Source organism: Mytilus galloprovincialis, chromosome 6, assembly GCF_965363235.1.
Source record: "Mytilus galloprovincialis chromosome 6, xbMytGall1.hap1.1, whole genome shotgun sequence".
NCBI classification, from domain to species: Eukaryota; Metazoa; Mollusca; class Bivalvia; order Mytilida; family Mytilidae; genus Mytilus; species Mytilus galloprovincialis.
This window is the reverse complement of record NC_134843.1, coordinates 19,256,877-19,277,937: the sequence shown is the minus strand read 5'-3', so window position 1 is coordinate 19,277,937 and position 21,061 is coordinate 19,256,877. Positions and strand designations below refer to the sequence as shown.

General features: G+C 33.7%; 2 protein-coding genes across 4 annotated transcripts; both read right to left on the bottom strand.

Annotated features, from left to right (window-relative positions):
• Positions 1-1,256: 1,256 nt before the first annotated feature.
• On the bottom strand, positions 1,257-9,135 carry LOC143079143 (acylcarnitine hydrolase-like). 3 transcript variants are annotated; one of them, XM_076254358.1, is made up of 4 exons: positions 9,063-9,135; positions 5,508-7,034; positions 4,752-4,952; positions 1,257-1,476 (listed from the first exon to the last, which is right to left on the bottom strand). In XM_076254358.1, the coding sequence occupies exons 2-3, from the start codon at positions 7,013-7,015 to the stop codon at positions 4,757-4,759; spliced, it is 1,704 nt and encodes a 567-aa protein (XP_076110473.1). In that variant the 5' UTR covers positions 7,016-7,034; positions 9,063-9,135; the 3' UTR covers positions 1,257-1,476; positions 4,752-4,756. The 3 variants fall into 3 exon arrangements, with proteins under 3 accessions (XP_076110473.1, XP_076110471.1, XP_076110472.1); XM_076254356.1 differs by lacking the exon at positions 1,257-1,476 and having other exon boundaries at positions 2,164-4,952; XM_076254357.1 differs by lacking the exons at positions 1,257-1,476; positions 9,063-9,135 and adding an exon at positions 8,858-8,995 and having other exon boundaries at positions 2,164-4,952.
• Positions 9,136-14,278: 5,143 nt separating this feature from the next.
• LOC143079142 (fatty acyl-CoA hydrolase precursor, medium chain-like) lies at positions 14,279-20,398 on the bottom strand. The gene is made up of 3 exons (XM_076254355.1): positions 20,292-20,398; positions 16,580-18,132; positions 14,279-14,754 (listed from the first exon to the last, which is right to left on the bottom strand). The coding sequence occupies exons 1-3, from the start codon at positions 20,322-20,324 to the stop codon at positions 14,559-14,561; spliced, it is 1,782 nt and encodes a 593-aa protein (XP_076110470.1). The 5' UTR covers positions 20,325-20,398; the 3' UTR covers positions 14,279-14,558.
• Positions 20,399-21,061: the final 663 nt, after the last annotated feature.

The following is a 21,061-nucleotide window of genomic DNA, read 5'->3' as shown; positions in this document are numbered from 1 at the left end:
GTCTGGCCGTTAGTCCTGTATCAAGTTTAAAGTTTTGGTTGATATAAGTTTGCCATGAAGTTGTGGTCACAATAACTTAAACTTAGTACAACTGTTTATTATAAGTGAAATTTTATAAAATATTTCCCAAATAAGGGTTTTGACCCAGAATTCGCGGCTACTTAAACATGGAAATATAGGGATGAGCGGGACATGGTTTCCTATAGAAACACATCCTTGTTTACGTTTGTCTTATCTTTGAATGCTTTTTCGGTCTGCCATACAACCATTAATAAATCTGTGGTATTAATACAAGAATTGATATCTGTCACCGGGATCTGTCAATCCGCTACGTTGTTTTGGGTAGTGCAAACAACTACACATATAGTTTAGAGGCCCTTTAAAGCCTTCTGTTCGGTGTGTTCCAATGTTTTTGATATGGATGGATTTATGACGGAAGATTACACAGGGCTGGGATATAGATATAAGAAGATATGGGATGAGTGCCAATAAGACAACTCACCATCAAAGTCATACTTTGTAAAAGTAAACCAGTATTGCCCAAAGTACGGTCTTCAATACGGAGCCATGACTCGCACCGAACAACAAGATATAACAGGACCCCAAAAATGACTAGTGTAAAACCATTTAAAAACGACAATCACAGAACATCAGGTTCCTGACTTGGGACAGGTGAAAACAAATATAAAAGTTTTTATTTCTAATTTAACTGTGTCATGAATGTCAGAATTTGAAATTACAAGTAAAAAACTTGTGTTTTCATCTGCTTTATGTGTATTGAATATGAGTACATTACTGTATTTTTAATATTTAAGAAAAGGAAAGAATTATCCTTCCTCATGTGGTTAATATTATGTGGATGTTTTATATCATGCCTTGCTATGAAGTTACTCGTGAGGTTGGTTTGTTTGTTTTGTTTTTCCAAAAAGCCTGCCTGTTTCAGATGTTAAAAACAAAACCCAATTCAAATCATAAAATTGAGAATGGAAATGGGGAATGCTGGTGCCCAACTTTGGTGGTGAAAATTTGGTTGATTATATAGAGAATCACTGAAGCATGACGAAAGAGAGACCCCCGCCCTTTTAGGTCAGTCACCGCCCCCTCCCCTTCTATGAAAAGTTCTGGATCAGCCACTGCATGATGCCATGGCAATACATAATATATAAACAATATAAAGACACATTTATAATATACTATTTAAAAGACACAACCGAACAATATCACACAAAGCACAATTTCAAATAAAAAAAATAACAGAAAGCATAACAGTTTAATAGAAAAACAAAGACAAAATTTTTTTTTTTTTTAAACATGAATCACACAAAGCACAATTCAATAGAACATACATTATTCAAAGCTCCGAATAGTATACGACATTAAATCAAAAAAAGTATAGTTCAGTGACACAGCAGACGTTGAAAGATACCAAACGGACAGTCAAACCCATAGATCGAAAATAAACTGACAACGCCATGGCTAAAAAAAAGAAAAAGACAAACAGACAAACAATAGTACATATTACAGACACAACATAGAAACCTAAAGACTAAGCAACACGAACCCCACAAAAACTGGGCGTGATCTCAGGTTCTCCGGAAGGGTAAGCAGATTATCCTGCTCCACGTGTGACAACAGTATATTACAGGAGTGCACTGATTATAACATGACGATTTACAAGAATTTTAATACCATTCTGTAAATGACGAATAAAGTTAATCATTGTATATATACATAAGTTTAACGAATGACATTTTTTTGTTTAACTATTTTAACTCCAAAATATTAATAAAATATCCTGGTAGTAAATACATTCGGCCTTTTCTCATACATTTAAACAAATCCGTGTATTCTATCTGGTAAATCATTGGCTCTTATATCTAGTATTCTGGAGACCTTTGCACTTTACCAGTGTTCCTGAATGTTAAAATAGAAGGGCGGCCCTTATCTCCACTTTTTTGTCCACCAAAGTAACAAAAATTGACACGATTTCCCGTTTCACCAATAATGACCAGTAAACATGAAAGCTTGTCTAAACAGCTAGTGACTATGACGATGAATACATGTGTAATCATTGTTAATTCTCATATTTTACCATCATAATTGTGTGTCTTGCTTCGTGTATAATAATGTGGTAACACATGGAAATAACAAAATAACTACGCATATGATTGAAATGTGCCCTCATGTTTATCCCAGAAATATAGAATGTTGTTCTCAAGGAATGTGCGAACAGCCCTTTTGCTAAGTCGACTGAAATTAAGGCGGGAAAACTGCTTTAGGCCACACCAATTTGATTCCTTGTTCGACGGACCCGCCCGCACCTATTTTTTTCAAGACAGAATTTTTTTATTTTTTTTATATTCCCGCTTCCCGCATCCGGAAATGTAATCATGTCCATTTCCCGCACCGTTTTTTTGTAAATATTATAAAAAGATATCAACATTTGTTTTTAAAATCACAGTCTAACCTGTATATAACGATTTTAAACATAAAAGCACCCCACCACACTTTGTAAATATCTGTGAGAATATTTGTTTCAGCATTAAACCTATTTATCTAAAGCGAGAGTGCTCCGATATAAATTTATATCAGCGGGAATACCTGTAAAGAACAAAAAATTGGTTACTTTCCCCCTTACTTATATTCCCTATCAAAAATGTTCGTTGTTAGAATAAAGTACAAAGAACTTCTGAAGGATTTGCCTTCAACTGCAATTATATTGTATGCTGGCGAAACAAAACTATCCATAGCCGCTGCATGTTTATGTACCTGTCCTGATTGATTGAAGGGCCTGTCGTTCAGCAGTTATCGTTTGTTGATGTTGTTCATTGGTATTTTCCCGTTTGGATATACATGATATATAAATTAGATCGTTGGTTTTCCTGTTCGAATTGTGTACGCTAATAATTTTTGGGTCCTTTATAGCCAGCTGTTTGGTCTGTATCAAAGCCCTGTGTAAAAGGCCGTACTTTGACCTGTGTTTGTTATTATCAGGTTCAGAACAACCCTCCCTCAGACAAGGGGTCATTTTACTGATGTAGAAAAGAAAATAGAAATACCAAGGATTTGTATAGTTCTTCTATACAAAACCTTTGAAAACTTGTTGTACTCAAAAAGAGGAGAGTTACATCATATTTTAAACAACTTTTTCTAAAAGAGGGGTCCACTTATTTTGAATAATATTAAACTATTAAAGTAAATGTGTTAACATGGTTCAAGTCCAGGAATATTGCAAAATTCTTGGACATGTTTTGACCATTTAATACCAGATAGATATATAGTTCTTTGAGAACATATGAGTAGTTAGTTATCAAAAGTACCAGGATTATAATTTTATACGCCAGACGCGCGTTTCGTCTACATAAGACTCATCAGTGACGCTCAGATCAAAATAGTTAAAAAGCCAAATAAATACAAAGTTGAAGAGCATTGAGGATCCAAAATTCCAAAAAGTTGTGCCAAATACGGCTTAGGTAATCTACTCCTGGGGTAAGAACATCCTTAGTTTTTCGAAAAATTCAAAGTTTTGTAAACAGAAAATTTCTAAAAATGACCATATAATTGATATTCATGTCAACACCGAAGTGCTGACTACTGGGCTGGTGATACCCTCGGGGACGAAACGTCCACCAGCAGTGGCATCGACCCAGTGGTGTAAATAGTTATCAAAAGTACCAGGATTATAATTTTATACGCCAGACGCGCGTTTCGTCTACATAAGACTCATCAGTGACGCTCAGATCAAAATAGTTAAAAAGCCAAATAAATACAAAGTTGAAGAGCATTGAGGATCCAAAATTCCAAAAAGTTGTGCCAAATACGGCTAAGGTAATCTACTCCTGGATAGGAACATCCTTAGTTTTTTGAAAAATTCAAAGTTTTGTAAACAGAAAATTTCTAAAAATGACCATATAATTGATATTCATGTCAACACCGAAGTGAGCCCTTTTGTACAAACAAATATATTATAACTTATATTGATCCCTCATAAAACATGTAAAAGGGATATTTATAACATTAAGCCTTAGGGGTTGTCCCCAAACTGATTATGTCTTGGATGGAGAATTGTCTCATTGTCAGTCACACATACATAGACCAGATTTAATTATTTCTTGGTGAACAGGGAAAAAATACTTCAGAAATTAAAAAAATGTCAAAGTACAAGTGAGAAATCAAGCTTTAATATTGTCAAAACCTACTATTTTATGTTTACAAAAAAAAATTATAATCGCTCGCCTTTACTTTTCAAGCTTCGCCTCAAAAATTTGCAAATGAAATATTTTTTTATTAAAATTTTCAAATCGCTCGCTCGCCCCAAATTTTGGAGTCCAAAACTCCGTAGAACAAGAAATTAAATTGGTGTGGCCTTACATGTTGAACCACAGCAGAAGCCCTTGTTAAACTATGGATAACAAAGTTAAGGTTGAATTTTACGATTGTTTATAGGCTAGCAGCTAAACAATGATATTGATGGCTTTGGATATTATTTGTAGGTCCACATTGTCAAATATCTCTTCAACTGTTACGGTTCTTATACATCTGATCTTGATGACAAATACTCGGCTTTTCATGAGCGTTTTTGATGAAAGCAAATACAGAAAAGCGCTTCGGAAGAATGACCTATGAAGTGGTGTGTTTTATACACAATGCAAGTATTACTCACGAGTTGGTGTCTTTTTTTTAACAATATATTATAGTATCAAGAACTATCTTTTAAAAATGAGTGCAATATATCATATAATTGAACCTACAACATTCATAATTCATCACGGTGTCCTTCATATGCACTCGCTGATTCAAGATTGGACACTGGTAGTTGGTTTGACCAGAGGTCCAATATTTCAGGTTTGTAGTTACTTTTTAGTGCCATCTCATCGTCTAAATCCAGATAATGTTTGTCCTCAATATTGTATGGTTTCCATGGTACCGATCCATCACCAGCATAAGGCACGCTGAAATGACATGAAATAAAGAAAGTGACCGGACAGTTTATGGATGTGGATGAAAAATTGTAACTTGATAATCTTGGCCAGTTATTGATAATGTTGTTGTGCTCGGAAACTTGATAGTATTACTAAATTTAACACTGAAATCTCGACTAAAAGCCAAGTAGTAAGTACTTTTGTAAGTAGGGTCACTGCTATGGGGGACAAACATGGCTGATTTTACCCAGGAATTGATTCTTATGTCCATTTCAATTAAATTTGTAATGACCACCCATCGCCTGGTAACACTGTAATAGACAATATACACATTGGGAACGAATATGTATAGGATTTTCTTTTCATAAAAATGACTTAAGTATTACATATAGTTATAAAGGGTAAGAATTGCGACTACTGAGCATGTTGATGTGCACGGACTTTTTCTTCCTTTTGGTTTCCTTTTTTTTTATATAGAAAATACGAAAGTCACATGTTTATTTATAGTCTATATACTACAGCACAAATGGATGGCATAGCATATTATTTTGTAAAATTCAGCGTTGTTAATATTAATATACTAACCCGGTCTTAGCAAAAGATGTCCAATAACTTATCATTTTCTTTCCAAATTCTTCATCTCTATCATTTTCATCCAGTGACATAATCTGAGATACATTAAAAAGGTAAATCACTTCATCACCATGCCCGACACCTTTGAACCATGGAGGAGGAGGCCCGCCGAAAGGTTTTGGACTTAATTTTGAAACCACATATTGATATGTGTTACCTCCAGAGTGATATTCTAACATTTTCATGATAGGATAGTAAAATGTAATGTCAGCCCAGGCATCGGTTGCTTTTAAAGATTGATCTGCGATAGACTCTGCGGAATAATATTTACACAGTTTTTTCTTGACGTTTGAGTTGTTAGCATACCATAATTCCACGAACGGTGACAGTATTCCGTTACAAACTGCTTTATATGGAATACCTTCAGTAACATTAAATTTATAGTGTTCTTGAAAGCTTGGTGGTAACATTATATATAGTAAGGATCCTTCGTTAGAGACAGCACCCGCCATGAAATCTAGAGAACGGAAAAAGTTGGACACATCTGATGATTTGTCTTCGAGACTTTTAATTGGATGTTCGAGAAACAATTCATGATCTACGACCGGCATTCCAGTAGATTCAAACATAAGCTTGTCCGCTGGTGTTGAGGCAAAAGGTTCGGTCAATTTAAGGATTTCATCAGCTGTTTTCTGTCGTAGGCAATCAACGAATATTGGCTTTTCATCGAATGGACAGGAAGATTTTTCAGCTATTTCTGCTGCAAATTTTTCAATAGAGGCGTTTGTCAAAATGACAGTTCTAGATACAACACCACTCTGTGAAATAACTCGCTGAAAAAGTCCTTTATTTGAAGGTATAAGTGATTGGAATGATGCACTATATCCCCCCGCGGATTCACCAAATAGTGTAACAGACTCGGGATTACCTCCAAATGATGCAATATTATCATGTACCCATTGGAGTGCCATCTTTTGATCCCATAAACCATAGTTACCTCTTGCCGAAGAGTCACCCACAGCAAAAAAGCCAAATACACCAAGTCTATAGTTTATTGTTACAACAATTACATTTCCTTCTATTGCAAGTTTTCCGCCATCGTATAGATGTCCATGACCGACGATAAATCCGCCACCGTGTATCCATACCATTACTGACAAACGTTCGTGTAAATTTCTTGGAACGTAGACATTCAATACCAAACAATCTTCCGACATGTCTGGTTTTATACTTGTTTCAGGCATAAAATCGATACCCGGCTGCATACAGATTGCTCCGAATTTCATTCCGTCATGAAATTCTTTTCGTTTTTCAAGTGGTTCTGTTTTTTTGAATCTCAATGGACCAATCGGTGGTTTGGCGAAGGGTATGCCCCTGAATTCATATAAAGGTTCTCCTGTTTTGTGATAGTTCAATTTTAGTCCTTTGATTGGTCCAGACGGTGTATTTATATTCGTTGTGTCAGCACTAATTTGAACAACTAGAAAAGCAAAAATCAACCATTCGAATGTTGATTTCATAATGGTATTGTTGAACGTCCTGTAAAGAAAAAATATATTAAAAATAAATAATGATTTAAAAATGTTGCAAAACCGAAAATATTTAAGTTAAATATGCATACCTGCCAACTTTTCTAAATCGCCATGGAGGTTTTGCGTGCAAGATGGCTGTCATAGTCCTAAAAACCCTTCTAAGGGGCCTTCAAATACATTTTTATGTTGTTTTTTGGCTTCTTCATATTTCTATTAGCCTTAAGTCATTGTAAATAAATTGTTTTGTTTGAAATTGTGGACAAAATTGCTCCTTCAAAATTTCAATTTGGGAGCCTCCAATACAGCTTCATACGATTTCTAATATATGTATGTGAGATAAGGAGAGTTAAAATTAATAATCTAACTGCTTGAATATCCAACACATTCTTTATATTTGTTTCCGCCTTAAAGCCCCAGTCAAACTGTAACGTTTTATTCCGTTTTAAAATGCTACGTTTCAACTACGTTTTGAATAAAAATGTCCCGTTATTTTGAAATCTAGGGTTTACTAGGTTTGTGCAGTGTTCTTATCACGTTTTGTTACGTACTAGTACGTGTAGACCCACGTTTCCACCACGCATTGATACGACTGATACGTTTCGATACGTATTTACTAAGTTTCTATTTTGTTTCTATTTTCTCTACGTTTGTTGTTGAATTTTCAATACATACGGGGCAGGTCCCGTTTTGAAGAAAGGATCACCACGTTTCGATACGCTTCCCAACAACCCGAGCAGAAAATAACAGTAGGCCACCATGCAATGTACCTGATACAATAATATCATAAATCAGAATTAAACTCACTGTGGTTTTCTCGTCTAGTTTGGGGTTTGCCCATTGACCTATGTATCCGCACATACATGTCATTAAGTCTCTAGTGAATTCATGTTTCGTTGGCAATCGTTTTTATTTATATTGATGTTTTATTTTCAAATATTTTTGGAAAATGAAGACAATTTAAAAAAAAAAGTGGTGTGCTAAGTATGTATATGGATGTGTAAGTGTAAGTGGTATACAAAAAAAAAAAGAACAAATACGACTAGACACTTATCTACAATACTACAATATAAACAACAGAAAATCTTGTTTGCAACAGGATCCCAAACACGCACCGGGATAATTTGATTTGATATGAAAAAAATATATCAAAATATGTCCTTTTTATGCCAATCACTAAAGAAAGTGAATAAGTGAAAATGAGTTATCTTTTATCTGCCAGTATAGTTTATTTCTGTCAAAACAAAACTTTTTCATACTAAATCCTACCAAAAGCCTGAATTGCCCACCAAACTAACTTCTAATGAAAGATCCCATCAGTGAGCTACTACTTGATTTTTTTTTAATATTATACGCTGTGAGTATTAATCCTGCAATATAATGTTCAGTTTGATATTCTTAGCTACTGGCGGTGTTTGTCATAAAAATCTACTTATTATACATAACTTATTTATTTATATCAATAGATGTGTGCAGTTATAATGACTACACTAATATTCACTAAAGTGTTGCCACATAAAAAGTAATTTTCTTCTTTTTATGAGCACTAGATTGCACAGGCACTTGTCTCTGAATTTTCCCCCTATATAACCTTAATAGTAAGGTATATAGCGAAAAAAAATCTGAGACAAGTGCCTGTGTAAGAAAGAAAAGTATAAAAATAGCACTCATTACTGTAAAAATGAATTATCATGTATGAATGACAGACGTCTATTTTCATATACAATGTATTTTACTTTTTAAACTCGTTAATAATGAACTTCAAATATATTTTCAGAATTATCCGTGTTTGATCAAAATTGTGTTAAAAGATTATCACTATTATGTACTTACAAGCAGTATTTACTTTGACTATAACATATATGTCGTTTAGTGGGTCAGGTGAATTGGAGGGTACTGGCAAAATGGCGGTCGCAATCCAATTTAAGATGCCAATATGGGATAGCGACTGCAACTTACAGTAAACCCCCATCTGACCTACTAAACGAGTCCATTTGGTTGAAATAAAATATTTGCATGCATGGAGAAAAATACTAACCTTGTGTATTTCGTTAAACAGTTAAAGATGTGCAAAAATAACAGAAAACCGGATCTACTACAGTGTAAAATCGATTTTTTTCTAATAATTTATTATACACAGTTATGAAAATTGAACCCTACGTAATCAAAATGGACTTATATAGCCAGTAAGTAATATCTCCAAATTAAGTCAGTTATAATCATCGGCACAAAAATGTGTCACAAAATGATAAAATTATATGTTGTTGATTTAATCAGGTTTTATTCATAAAGTTCAAATGAAGTCAGAATTCAGATATTAGTGTATAATACGATTGGAATGAAGAAAAAATTATTCCGAACAAAGGATCCCCAAACATCATAGCAATTGACATGACAATAATATAAAAATAATAAAGATTTAGGCAAATGAATAATATACAATTTAAAAGTAAAAAATAAAAAAAAACAAAAACCAACCACAATTTTTATACGTGTGCATTCGTTTATTCCTTGAATGCCGACATCCTTTGATCTACCAAATTTCATGATAGAGGGGTCTAAATACAGCACAAACAACATAGATCAAAAGATTAAAAAAGTGAAAAAGAATATTTAAAACAAAAAGCATTTGACTAGCAGGTCGAACAAATGATGTTCTTAAAACTTGCGGACTGCAATTGCCAAATAAATGGATCACCAAAAAAATGGATCTTATTACCGAAAACAATAAACTTGCGGAAAAGATGATATACCGCAAACATGAGGTGCAAATCTTTGTACACCATATCCGGATTTCGACAATGAATGTCAGGAATTGAAACGGTATTTGAAGGCCATATAATTTACATCAATTTATGATAGACTCTTGAATTTTGAAAGAGTCGACATAGGATAAACGGATCATATACGAAAAAGGTCAAAAGGTAATTGGGAGAGAGACTTAGGATAGATATATACCAACTTGAAGACGGGGAAATGTAATATTACTTTTCCCTATTTCTTAACTGATTAGCATGCTAATATTTATGTGTAATCTGTGATACCTAAGTAAAAAGCATTAAAGCTTTTTCAGGTAAGATACGTTGTCTGAAAACCACATGTCGTACCGTACCAATTTATGTTATATAGACATGTGTTTTCGTTGTGGGTTGTTTTTGAACGTCTCATTTCTCGAAGGAGTTGTTTGGTTTGGTTTGGTCTGGTGAATTGTCTTATAGTTTTTGTTATTGCTATTATCCTTTCATGCATTACACTGAGCGTGAAAGCATGTTTCTTTATTTTATATATAGATTCTTACAGTCCCACCTTTAAAAAAAAACCTACTTTAAACTGATTTCTGTAAAATAAAACCCAGTCAATTCCCTTTTTACAGAAATGTGAAAGTAAAATTCTGGCTGTTTTAGCCCCTCCCTCATCTACCTTGAAACATTTTATTAGTTGTTTTTCTGCTTCTTGTAACTTAAAGTCTAGTCCTATGCAGCTTATTTTTACAATGTAATCATTTGTTCTACTGTTACACCATTGTCCCAGGTTTTGGCGGCTGAGCATAACCCGCTATAATATCGCATGTCCCAAATTAGAAACCTGTCATCCAGTAGTTGTTTTTGATAGCTTGCTCTTTTTTTTTCTTTTTTTTTATATAATTGTTTTGTGCATAAATCAGGCCGTTGGGTTTCTCGTCTTAATTGTTTGACATTTTGTTATGTCGGAACATTCCAAAGCTTATTCAGTATATAAGGGTTTTTTTCAATACCGATGGCGGTATGTGTAGTAAACTAAAGCTGCTAAGATATAGGTCACTTTGGTCTCTGACGTATCCAATACAAAGAATATTTTCTATACACGCCAACAAACTTTTTTTCTTTTCTTTTTTTTTTTTTTATTTTGAGCAGAAAGATTTGAAGGAAAGAAATAAGGCGAGACAAGCAAGAAAGTGCGTGTTTGAAAAAATGGAAAATGCCTATACCAAGTTAGGTATAATATGACAGTTGTTATCCGTTCGTTTGATGTTTTTGAGCCTTTGATTTTGGCATTTGCTTATTGACTTTCCGATTATAATTTTTCTCGAAGAATATGTTCATTTATAAGATCGAAAACTTACTCGGATAGTATTTAAATTTCCGGGTTTGGTAAACAAGATATCCGTAAAAATTATAATGTGTCATCCGGCGTTTGAAATAAGTTTTGTACACGTACAACAAAATTTCAAAACCAAATCTCTATATCTATGTGTACCAGTTTACTGAACTACATGTTTTATTTGTTTTGTTTGTTATACAGAAAGCTCAATAAATCGTTTATTAGATGACAGAATTCGTGTTTGAATAAAGCTTTTAAACAATTATAAGTGAAAAACAGTTTGGTTACTTCGTGATAATAAATCATGTAAAAGTTTATAGAAAACTAATACTTTAATAGAAAACAAATAGTACAAAGCACAATTTAATAAAAAAAAAAATCATATAACTCACAAATTATAACACAACAATAAGCTTAGTTTTCTCGTTTGAATTGTTTTACATTGTCATATAGGGGCCTTCTATTGCTGACTATGATGTGTGGGCTTTGCTCATTGTTGAAGGCCGTACGATGACCTATAGTTGTTAATGTCTGTGTCATTTTGGTCTCTTGTGGACAGTTGTCTCATTGGCAATCATACCACATCTTCTTTTTTATCATTAGCCTACCAAAAAAGTACGGTTCAATACAACTGTACATTATAGATCCAAAGAATTTGTATGAGTTCCGCGGAACCCAGTGTCTTCTTTTGCTGTTAATCGAGGGCTAAACAAAAAAGAGGGGAAACAAATAATAATATTGTTCTCGATACTATCTTTTAATTGTAGGAAGCTTCTGTCCAAGTTTGGTAAAAAACCAGGATAGTTTATGAATCTAATAAACGTTTTAAAAACTTTTAACTGCAGACTGTATGTAATGTTAACTTGAAGAAAAACTAAGACCATTTATAAGTTAAATACGGAAAAAATGAAATTTGTTTTTACAATTTTGTTTCTGGATACTATCTTATGATCATAAACAAGCTTCTGTCCAAGTTTGGTAGAAATCCAGGATAGTTTAAGAAAGTTATTAAAATTTTAAAAACTTTAATTACAGAGTGAATTTGATGTTTCCTGGCAGAAAACTAAGTCCATTTTTAAGTAAAATACGGAAAAATGGATTTTTTTTTACCAAAATTTACTTCTAGATACTACTAGTATCTTATGATCATAAACAAGCTTCTGTTCGATTATTGTAGAAATCGAAAGGTATTAATACTTCAAAAGATTTAACCACATAGTGAATATTTGTGGACGACGACGACGACGACAACGACGACGGAATGTAGAATCGCTACAAAAGTCGAAGGCTCGTAAAAAAAACCCATACATTATTACATGAAAGTACATCACACAAAAACATAGATTATTACACGCCAGTACAACATACATTGAATAGTGCCGACTATTACCGGCCAGTAAATTACAACTACAAATTTGAATACAACAGAAATAAGTTCCGTAACAACCAGTTCAACTCTCAGGGCACATTTTGTTCAGACAGAATAATACGCCTCGCGTGCCATTAAAATGGACACAAAGCACTTAATATAAAGCCAGTATAAAACACGAAGTTTTGCACTTCAAATCGCAGTACAGTTCGATAAACTATATTTCAAATGGATTTTTACCATATTCAGTTTAACAGACGTTATGCTTGTCAGATGATCTGTATGCTAGTGAAAATTCTGTTCCAAAAAATGATAGGAAATAGTTGTGAAATCAAAGAAAAATAGTTAATTTCAGAGTTACTGACTTTTAATTTGATTTGGTAAATCAATGAATGAAGCCAGGTCTTTTTCAGATTAAAAAAAATCTATCAATAAAATAGATATAACATTTTTTGCGTTTTAATATTTTAAATTCGAAATATGAAATCTATATCAAGACAGTAAATACATTCGGATCAAACTTTTAGTGCAAAACTTTTAGTGCAAAACTTTTAGTGCAAAACTAAAAATAATAGTCGTATTTTTCTAGCTGTCAATTTGTTTTGCTTTTTTTGTACATAATATCAGATTATTACATGGCATTTTTCATATCGCATGTATTATCAGCCCTAGGTTCAATATCAGCCCAAGAGCCGCATGGCTCGAGGGCTGATATTGACCGAGGGCTGATAATACATGCGATATGAAAAATGACATGTTATGATCTTTTTATCATATGCTTCAACAGTAGAGAAAAATAACAGATTTACAAATTGATCCTTTTACGTGGTTCCCGAAGTTTAAAGAGTAAAAACATGAGTTCACGGCCGTCGGACCCAAAATTTGATACATTCAATCTGAAATCTTTCTATTATATGCCTCAATAGAGAGAGAGAAAGACAAAAAAACATATAAATATGGACGAATCGACAAAAAAATAAGTCAACAATATACATAATGATCATTGTTTGGAAAAGTCAACTTTTTAAAGAAACTTTCTAAATTATGTTTCAGAAAAACTTAAAAAATGCATTTATTAAATATTTTTTTTTTTTTTTTTTTTTTTTATTATTTTAAACAATATATACTTTCCAGTATTCAAGAAATTATTTTGTACACTACTTTGTAATGTTTTTCACTGAAAACGTAACATTAAGGTGTATTTTCCGGAATTGGCCGAGTATTACCGGAATGCCATGTGATAACGTTACGGAAAGGCATGTGATAACAATCGAAGCATGTGATAAACTTTTCATATCAGCCCGCTAAGCACCAATTCGAAAAAAATGGAATTTACGTCAATTTAATGCTATTATCATACGGTAAAATTTATATGTTATTTAGTCTAAGTATATGATAATTAACCATATCACATATCATTGCAAAACTCTGGATAACAAGGTTTAGGTTGGATTTCCTGCTTTTTTATGTGTTTATATATAGATTAGAAGATGTGGTATAATTAACAACTCTCAGCTGTTTACATGTGACCAAAATTCACAGAAATTAAAAATTATAAGTCAACGTCCGGCATTCTACAATACCGAGCAAAACCCAAACCGCATAGTTAACTATTAAAAGCCCCGAATTGACAAATGAAAAACAATCATGTGATTTCAAAAATCTGGACAACAAGATTTAGGTTTGATTTTATGCTCATTGAGGAGTTAAACTTATATATTCAAATTCTTCAAAGTTATACCTTTCTTATTTCTCGATATCAGAACATTCGTTTGACAATCGTGCGTAACAATAAATCTCGCTGATTATGTTCAATACACTAGTTTCTAATTGAAAACTAGATTGCATATGCGTTTTTTATTAAAAAGAATTTGAATACTTTAAGTAAGATAAGTTTATATTGGCTTGGGGTCCAACATTATTCCTATTTACATATAATTCAAATTACCACTCGATCAAATACATCCTGCAAGTACATTGTAGTCCTTGTGCCTTTAACATATATGTTTTATCATAAAAAGCTTTCCCAGTTATAAAACATAATGAGTACAACAGATAAATATCACTGAACCTAAAATAAATTAATCATAATTCATCACGTTGACCGTTGTCTGGAGTCGCTGATTCCAAATCAGTAGCTGGTAGTTGGTTTGACCAGAGGTCCAATATTTCAGGTTTGTAGTTACTTTTTAGAGCCATCTCATCGTCTAAATCCAGATAATGTTTGTCCTCAATATTGTATGGTTTCCATGGTACCGATCCATCACCACCGTATGGCACTCTAAAATAAAAAAAATAACATAAAATAATGTGTCACCAGTATTAGATGGTGGGTGAAAAAACAAAGTTGCAAAGCAATGTTTTTAGCCAGTTACTACACAATCTGTTCTTTAAACAAAACTACCGCATTTCATTTTCATTTATAACATGAAGCTCCTCGTTTATTTTTCTATCTCGCATGAATTCGATAACAAATTTCACTATACAATATTTCGTTTTTAATGCTCGCAGGGTCATTACTTTTCATATAGCATAGCTGATTTCATCTCAAAATTTATGTATTGCATTAATTTTTAGTAAAATTCTAGTCCACCGTCTCTCAAAACTTTTACATATTACTTTACAACAAATGCGAACATGCATTTTAAAATTTGAAACCGCCACCGGTTCAATAAAATTTAATTGACAGATTATGAAGATGTCTCTCATTCAAGTCAATTCAGTCATAAATTCCCTTTCGAAAAATATCAATAAGGGAATAGGCGGATATCAAATGGACATTCAAACTTATAAGTCGAAGACAAAATGACAGCGTCATGGCAAAAAAAAAAACACTCTAGAAGAAAATTCGTAAGGGTTCCACGGAACCCAGCGTCTCGCCTACTTTTGCTGTTAATCGCAGGCTCAACAAAAATGAGGAAAAAAATAAAAATATTCCTCTCCATACTATCTTTTAATTGTAAGAAGCTACGTCCAAGTTTGGTAAAAAACTAGAAAAGTTTATGAATCAAATAAATGTTTTAAAAACTTTTACTGCAAACAGATACAAAATTTCCTTCTAGATAATATAGCTTTTGATTATAAACAAGATTCTGTTCAAGTTTGCTACAAATACATCTTCGCTAGCCAAGGGTTACGATCCACTTCCCTGAGAGGAGGGAAGTGGATCGTAACCCTTGGCTAGCGAAGATGGTACAAATCCAGGATATTATAAGAAAGTTATTGAAAATTTAAAAACTTTAACCTCAGAGTGTTTCCTGGTAGAAAAAATAAGTCCATTTATAAGTAAAATACAGAAAAAATGATTTTCATTTTACAAAATTTACTTCTGGATGCTATCTTATAATCATAAAAAGCTTCTGCCCAAGTTTGGTACAAATCCAGGATAATATTTTAAAACTTTAACCACAGAGTGAATATTTGTGGACGCCGCCGACGACGGAATGTAGATCACATGTCTCGCTTTTTCGACTATTGTCGAAGGCTCGACAAAACAGCTGTCTACAAAACACAAAACAGAGAAAAAGACCGAACAACACGAACGTTATCAAAACCGAGTGGTTATTTGAGGGGCTCTAGAAGGATTTATATCGAGGCATCCGTAATTTTACAAGTTCGGTGAATGTCAAATGCGGTGATGTAAAATTCCAGTAAGAGAGGACGGGGCTATATATAAAACACGTCGTCATCTGTGAAACAGAGATTCTATAACGGTCGTCAAAATGTATAAAACACGTCGTCATCAGTGAAACAGAGATTCTATAACGGTCGTCAAAATGTATTTTTCGAAGAAACTCGAATGACTTCAATTTCATCATATTAAAAATTTGGTTTTATAGCTTTCTTTAAAGCAAACAGTCTCTATCAAGGAACTCATCATAACGCAGAAATGCAAGCTCCTTTATCGTATCAACTGGGAGATTTATATTCCATGTACAGGTGCTGATTCATTGTCCTAGACTAACAACATAAGTAACATAAAAGGTGATGCACGTGAAAAAAAAATACTTCAGGATTACCTGCGATGATATTATTGTAAGTGAACTTCGCGTCTCGCTCGAATTTTTTTTTGCAAAATAAAAAATTAATTGGCATTTTCGACTTACCCAGTCTTAGCAAAAGATGTCCAATAGCTTATCATTTTCTTTTCGAAATCCTTATCTTTATCATTCAGTACAAATTCTTCGTCCAGTGACAGAAACTGTGTAATGTTGAAAAAGTAAAGCAGTTCATCACCATGCCCGACACCTTTGAACCATGGAGGAGGAGGCCCGCCGAAAGGTTTTGGACTTAATTTGGATACAACATATTGATATGTGTTACCTCCAGAGTGATATTCTAACATTTTATTGATAGCAAAGTTGAATAAAATGTCAGCCCAGGCATCTGTTGCTTTTAAAGATTGGTTTACGATAGACTCTGCGGAATAATATTTACACAGTTTGTCCTTGACGTTTGAGTTGTTAGCATACCACAATTCCACGAAGGGTGACAGTATTCCGTCACAAACTGCTCTATATGGAATACCTTCAGTAACATTAAAGGCAAAGTGTTCTTGGAAGCTTGGTGGAAACGTCATATATAGAACGGATCCTTCGTTAGAAGTAGCTCCCGCCATGAAATCTAGAGAACGGAAAAAATGGGACACAGCTGATGACTTGTCTTCAAGGCTTTTAATTGGATGTTCTAGAAAAAGTTCATGATCTACGACCGGCATTCCAAGGGAATCAAACATCATCTTGTCCGTTGGCATTGAAGCAAACACGTCGGATAATTTAAGAAATTCATCAGCAGTTTTCTCTCTTAAACAGTCAACGAATATTTGTTCATCATCAAATGGACATGAAGATTTTTCAGCTATTTCTGCTACAAATTTTTCAACACTGCTATCTTTTAGAAGTACAAATCTAGATACAACACTACTCTGTGCAATAACTCGCTGAAAAAGTCCTTTATTTGAAGGTATAAGTGATTGAAATGATGCACTCATTCCCCCCGCGGATTCACCAAATAGTGTAACAGACTCGGGATTACCTCCAAATGATGCAATATTATCATGTACCCATTGGAGTGCCATCTTTTGATCCCATAAACCATAGTTACCTTTTGCTGCAGAATGACCTACAGAAAAAAGGCCAAATGCACCAAGTCTATAGTTTATTGTTACAATAATAACATTTCCTTCCATAGCAAGTTTTCCACCATCGTATTGGTGTCCATAACCAATCCAAAAACCACCACCGTGTAACCATACCATAACTGATAATTTGTGTCCTTGTAACTTTCGTGGAACGTAGACATTCAATACCAAACAATCTTCCGACATGGCTGGTCTACTAGGTTCGGGTATGAAATCGATACCTGGCTGCATACAGATGTGTCCGTACTTTGTTCCATCATGAACTTCTTTTCGTTTTTCAAGTGGTTCTGTTTTTTGGAATCTCAATGGACCAATCGGTGGTTTGGCGAAGGGTATTCCCCTGAATTCGAATAACGGTTCTCCTGTTTTGGGATAATTCAGTTTAAGTCCTTTTATTGGTCCAGATGGTGCATTTATAAAAGCTGTGTCTGCGTTACTATCAGCACTAATTAGAACAACCAAAAAAGTAAAAATTAAACACACGAGAGATGATTTCATTGTTGTGTTACTGTGATCTACCTAAAAGAAAGATGAAATAACAATTAATTTGTTTATGTATTTGGCACAACATCTCGAGATTTTTCGGTTTATTTACAATTCAAAATTGTGGACTAAAAGCGGTTTTGTACCTTAGGCATATATTACCTTAGCTGTATTTGGCAAAACTTAAAGGAACTTTAAAATTAGTTCTAAATGCTCTTCAACTTCGTACTTTATTTGGCCTTTTTAATTTTATTTTTTTGTTCGAGCGTCACTGATCAAGTCTGCTGTAGACGAAAAATTTAATCCTGGTATCTATGACGAGTTTATTTTGAATCAAGCACCTCTGGCGAGTCTTATAGTGATAAAGTTCGCCTCTATAGTGTACAGATTCATAAGCCTGGTATCTTTGATGAGGGCGTCCAGCTCAGTATAGTAAATAATAGTAAATTCTGATAAATATCTGTCAATTTATTAGTGATAACATTTTCTATTACTATGAAATATTAGGATTTCTACCCAAAGACGAGGAATGCAAAGGTCGTGTTTGACAATATTTTTCGCGGCATTTTCGCTGTTGATAACACTTTCATATCGACGTACGTATTTGATATGCCTCCCTCCCTCCCCCCCCCCCCTTGTTCGGGGGAAAAATTTGGTTGAAATAAGTGAAGCATGACTGGAGCGCCCCCCCCCCTCCCCCGACCCTTTAGGTCGATCAGCGGACGCCCCTCCCCCGACCCTTTAGGTCGATCAGCGGACGCCCCTCCCCCTTATGAAAAGTTCTGGATCCGCCACAACAGAGCTCAACTCCTGTAAACAATTTAGTAAATGTTATGGTCACGATAGCTCCAATTATGGTGAAAGATCGGGCACAGGACGTTTGCGCTTTTTTTACCTGTAAAACGATAGGACATTTGCGCTCCAATTACTATGCACATTTGCGCTTTAAATTTTGATTCACCTGTATTAAATTGACCGGATATTTGCGCTTTTCACCTATTGGTTTCTACCTGTAAGTTTACGTAATTCTAAATAAATTCTACTTATACATGTGGTTAGTTAGTTCACATTAACACAGTCATAGACATTATAGAGACTAGTATTTAGGGGAAAATGTATATGTCATGATGGATTTTTATATAGTTTTGATCAAACCCTCAAACGTTATCATGGAGATACCGTGAAAAATTGAAAATAAAAATGCTAGAATTAAAACGGACAATGGGACTAGTAATATTTTGAGTAAAAAAAATGAGCATAATCACTCACAATATGATGACAGAAAAATTGAGTGCCATCAGCTAAGAGTGTTTGCAAACGAAAGGTTGTTGACGACCGGACCTTGAAGTTGATGAGGATTCTTTGCATCATAAGGATTAAGTCTGTATCAAAGGCTGTGTACATGCAGTATAAGAATTAAGAAAATCTCAACCGAATTTGCCCAAGTCAATACATACGATATTGTACCCCATGTCATGATGTGCGCCGATTAGGTGAAATGAAAAGTAACAAATTCAAACAAAGGCGATGGCTTACCGTCAGACTTTCATTTCGGAGGGAATTAATAATGAATGTTATATTTTCCAATATTGACGCGAAGGGTGACATCACTCCTTAAAAGTTATTCATATTAAACGCCGTTCTTTCAAAATGTGGTGGATAGCAATATAAAATACACACAAGGTCAATTTTAAAAAATATCTTTCAAATTGAAAAAAAGGCTAACGGTGATTTTGACCGAGCCAAGCACTGAACTAAAGAAAAAGTTATTTATTTCACAAATTTATCTTATATAATCTGTGTATGTAGCTATTTATAGCTACTGTCATTGAGGGGTAAATTGACACAAAAATGAATACCAAGGATATACAAATCAATGAGCCGCTGTAAGTGAAAAAAAAATCAATAATTTAAACTATTTTAGAAATAAAGAAACCAGGAAGTGTTAATAAAGCAGTTTCACTGAAAACAAACATCAATTTATATACGAGTTGTAACAGAGGTCAATTTATATTTGTATGGTTGAAATTGAAATAAATATATATATATAAATATAATGTGTTTGATATTCTTATCCAAACTACAATATCGCTATGTTTTACTTACTTTTGTTTTTAGATCTAAAATATTTGCTTGATATGCATACACGCATGTACACAATGTTTTATTTTTCCAAGAGGAAAACACACACTTACCTTTGCAAAAAACCAGAAAACAGCTATAAGCATCTACCGGTAAAATCGATCTTTTTATGATACAGAGATAGTCCTAGAAATTAAACCGACATTATGCAAATGCCTTATTTGGTAATCACGTGATCTCTTAAAAATTACTCAGTTATTATATTCAATCTGTAAAAAGTTCAGTTCATAGCGCGAAAGTAGATAATATTATATTATTTGAGGGGTTGTCAGGATGCACATAATAGTTCGTAGTTTCAACTTCAAGGTTCTTATGCTAGCATTTTTTTTTATAAACTATGATTCAATTCAGGGTTTTCTTGTTGTTTATTTTTGGTTTTCACTACAGGTACATAGGGCTAAATATGGTCTTATTTCTAAATCTTCGTATTTCACCTTCTACATATTAATGTTAGCAAAATCTGTGTCAGACGATTCCTTATACCATTATACTTTAGTTGGTTTTCTTTAGATCCTGAGTCGAATTAAAATATCATTTAGCGTTGTTTCCGAAAAAGAAGTATTTTTTCTGACAAAGTTACTAAATTAAAAATCTAGTTATCCTAGTATTCAATGACTTCAATTCAAAAAAAAAATATTATGAAATACTAAAATGATATGATCTTTTTTTCAGCAGCTCTTATTCATTCAAGATCAAATATTTGCGGATTTAGAGGGGGCCAGGGGCCCCCCTTTTCCGGAAAAAAAATGGTTGATTATATATGGAATCATTGAAGCATGACCAGAGCGGGCCCCCTCTTAGGTAGTCAGTGGGTCCCTTTCTT

Bases quoted from the DNA above. Each gene is read 5' to 3' on its own strand.
- LOC143079143 (XM_076254358.1), bottom strand. From the start codon at position 7,015: ATGAAATCAACATTCGAATGGTTGATTTTTGCTTTTCTAGTTGTTCAA. The intron at 4,953-5,507 runs GTTAGTATATTA...ATGTCATTTCAG, and splicing joins ACATCTTTTGCTAAGACCGG to CGTGCCTTATGCTGGTGATG.
- LOC143079142 (XM_076254355.1), bottom strand. From the start codon at position 20,324: ATGCTTATAGCTGTTTTCTGGTTTTTTGCAAAG. The intron at 18,133-20,291 runs GTAAGTGTGTGT...TCTTTCTTTTAG, and splicing joins TTTTCTGGTTTTTTGCAAAG to GTAGATCACAGTAACACAAC. The intron at 14,755-16,579 runs GTAAGTCGAAAA...TTTTTATTTTAG, and splicing joins ACATCTTTTGCTAAGACTGG to AGTGCCATACGGTGGTGATG.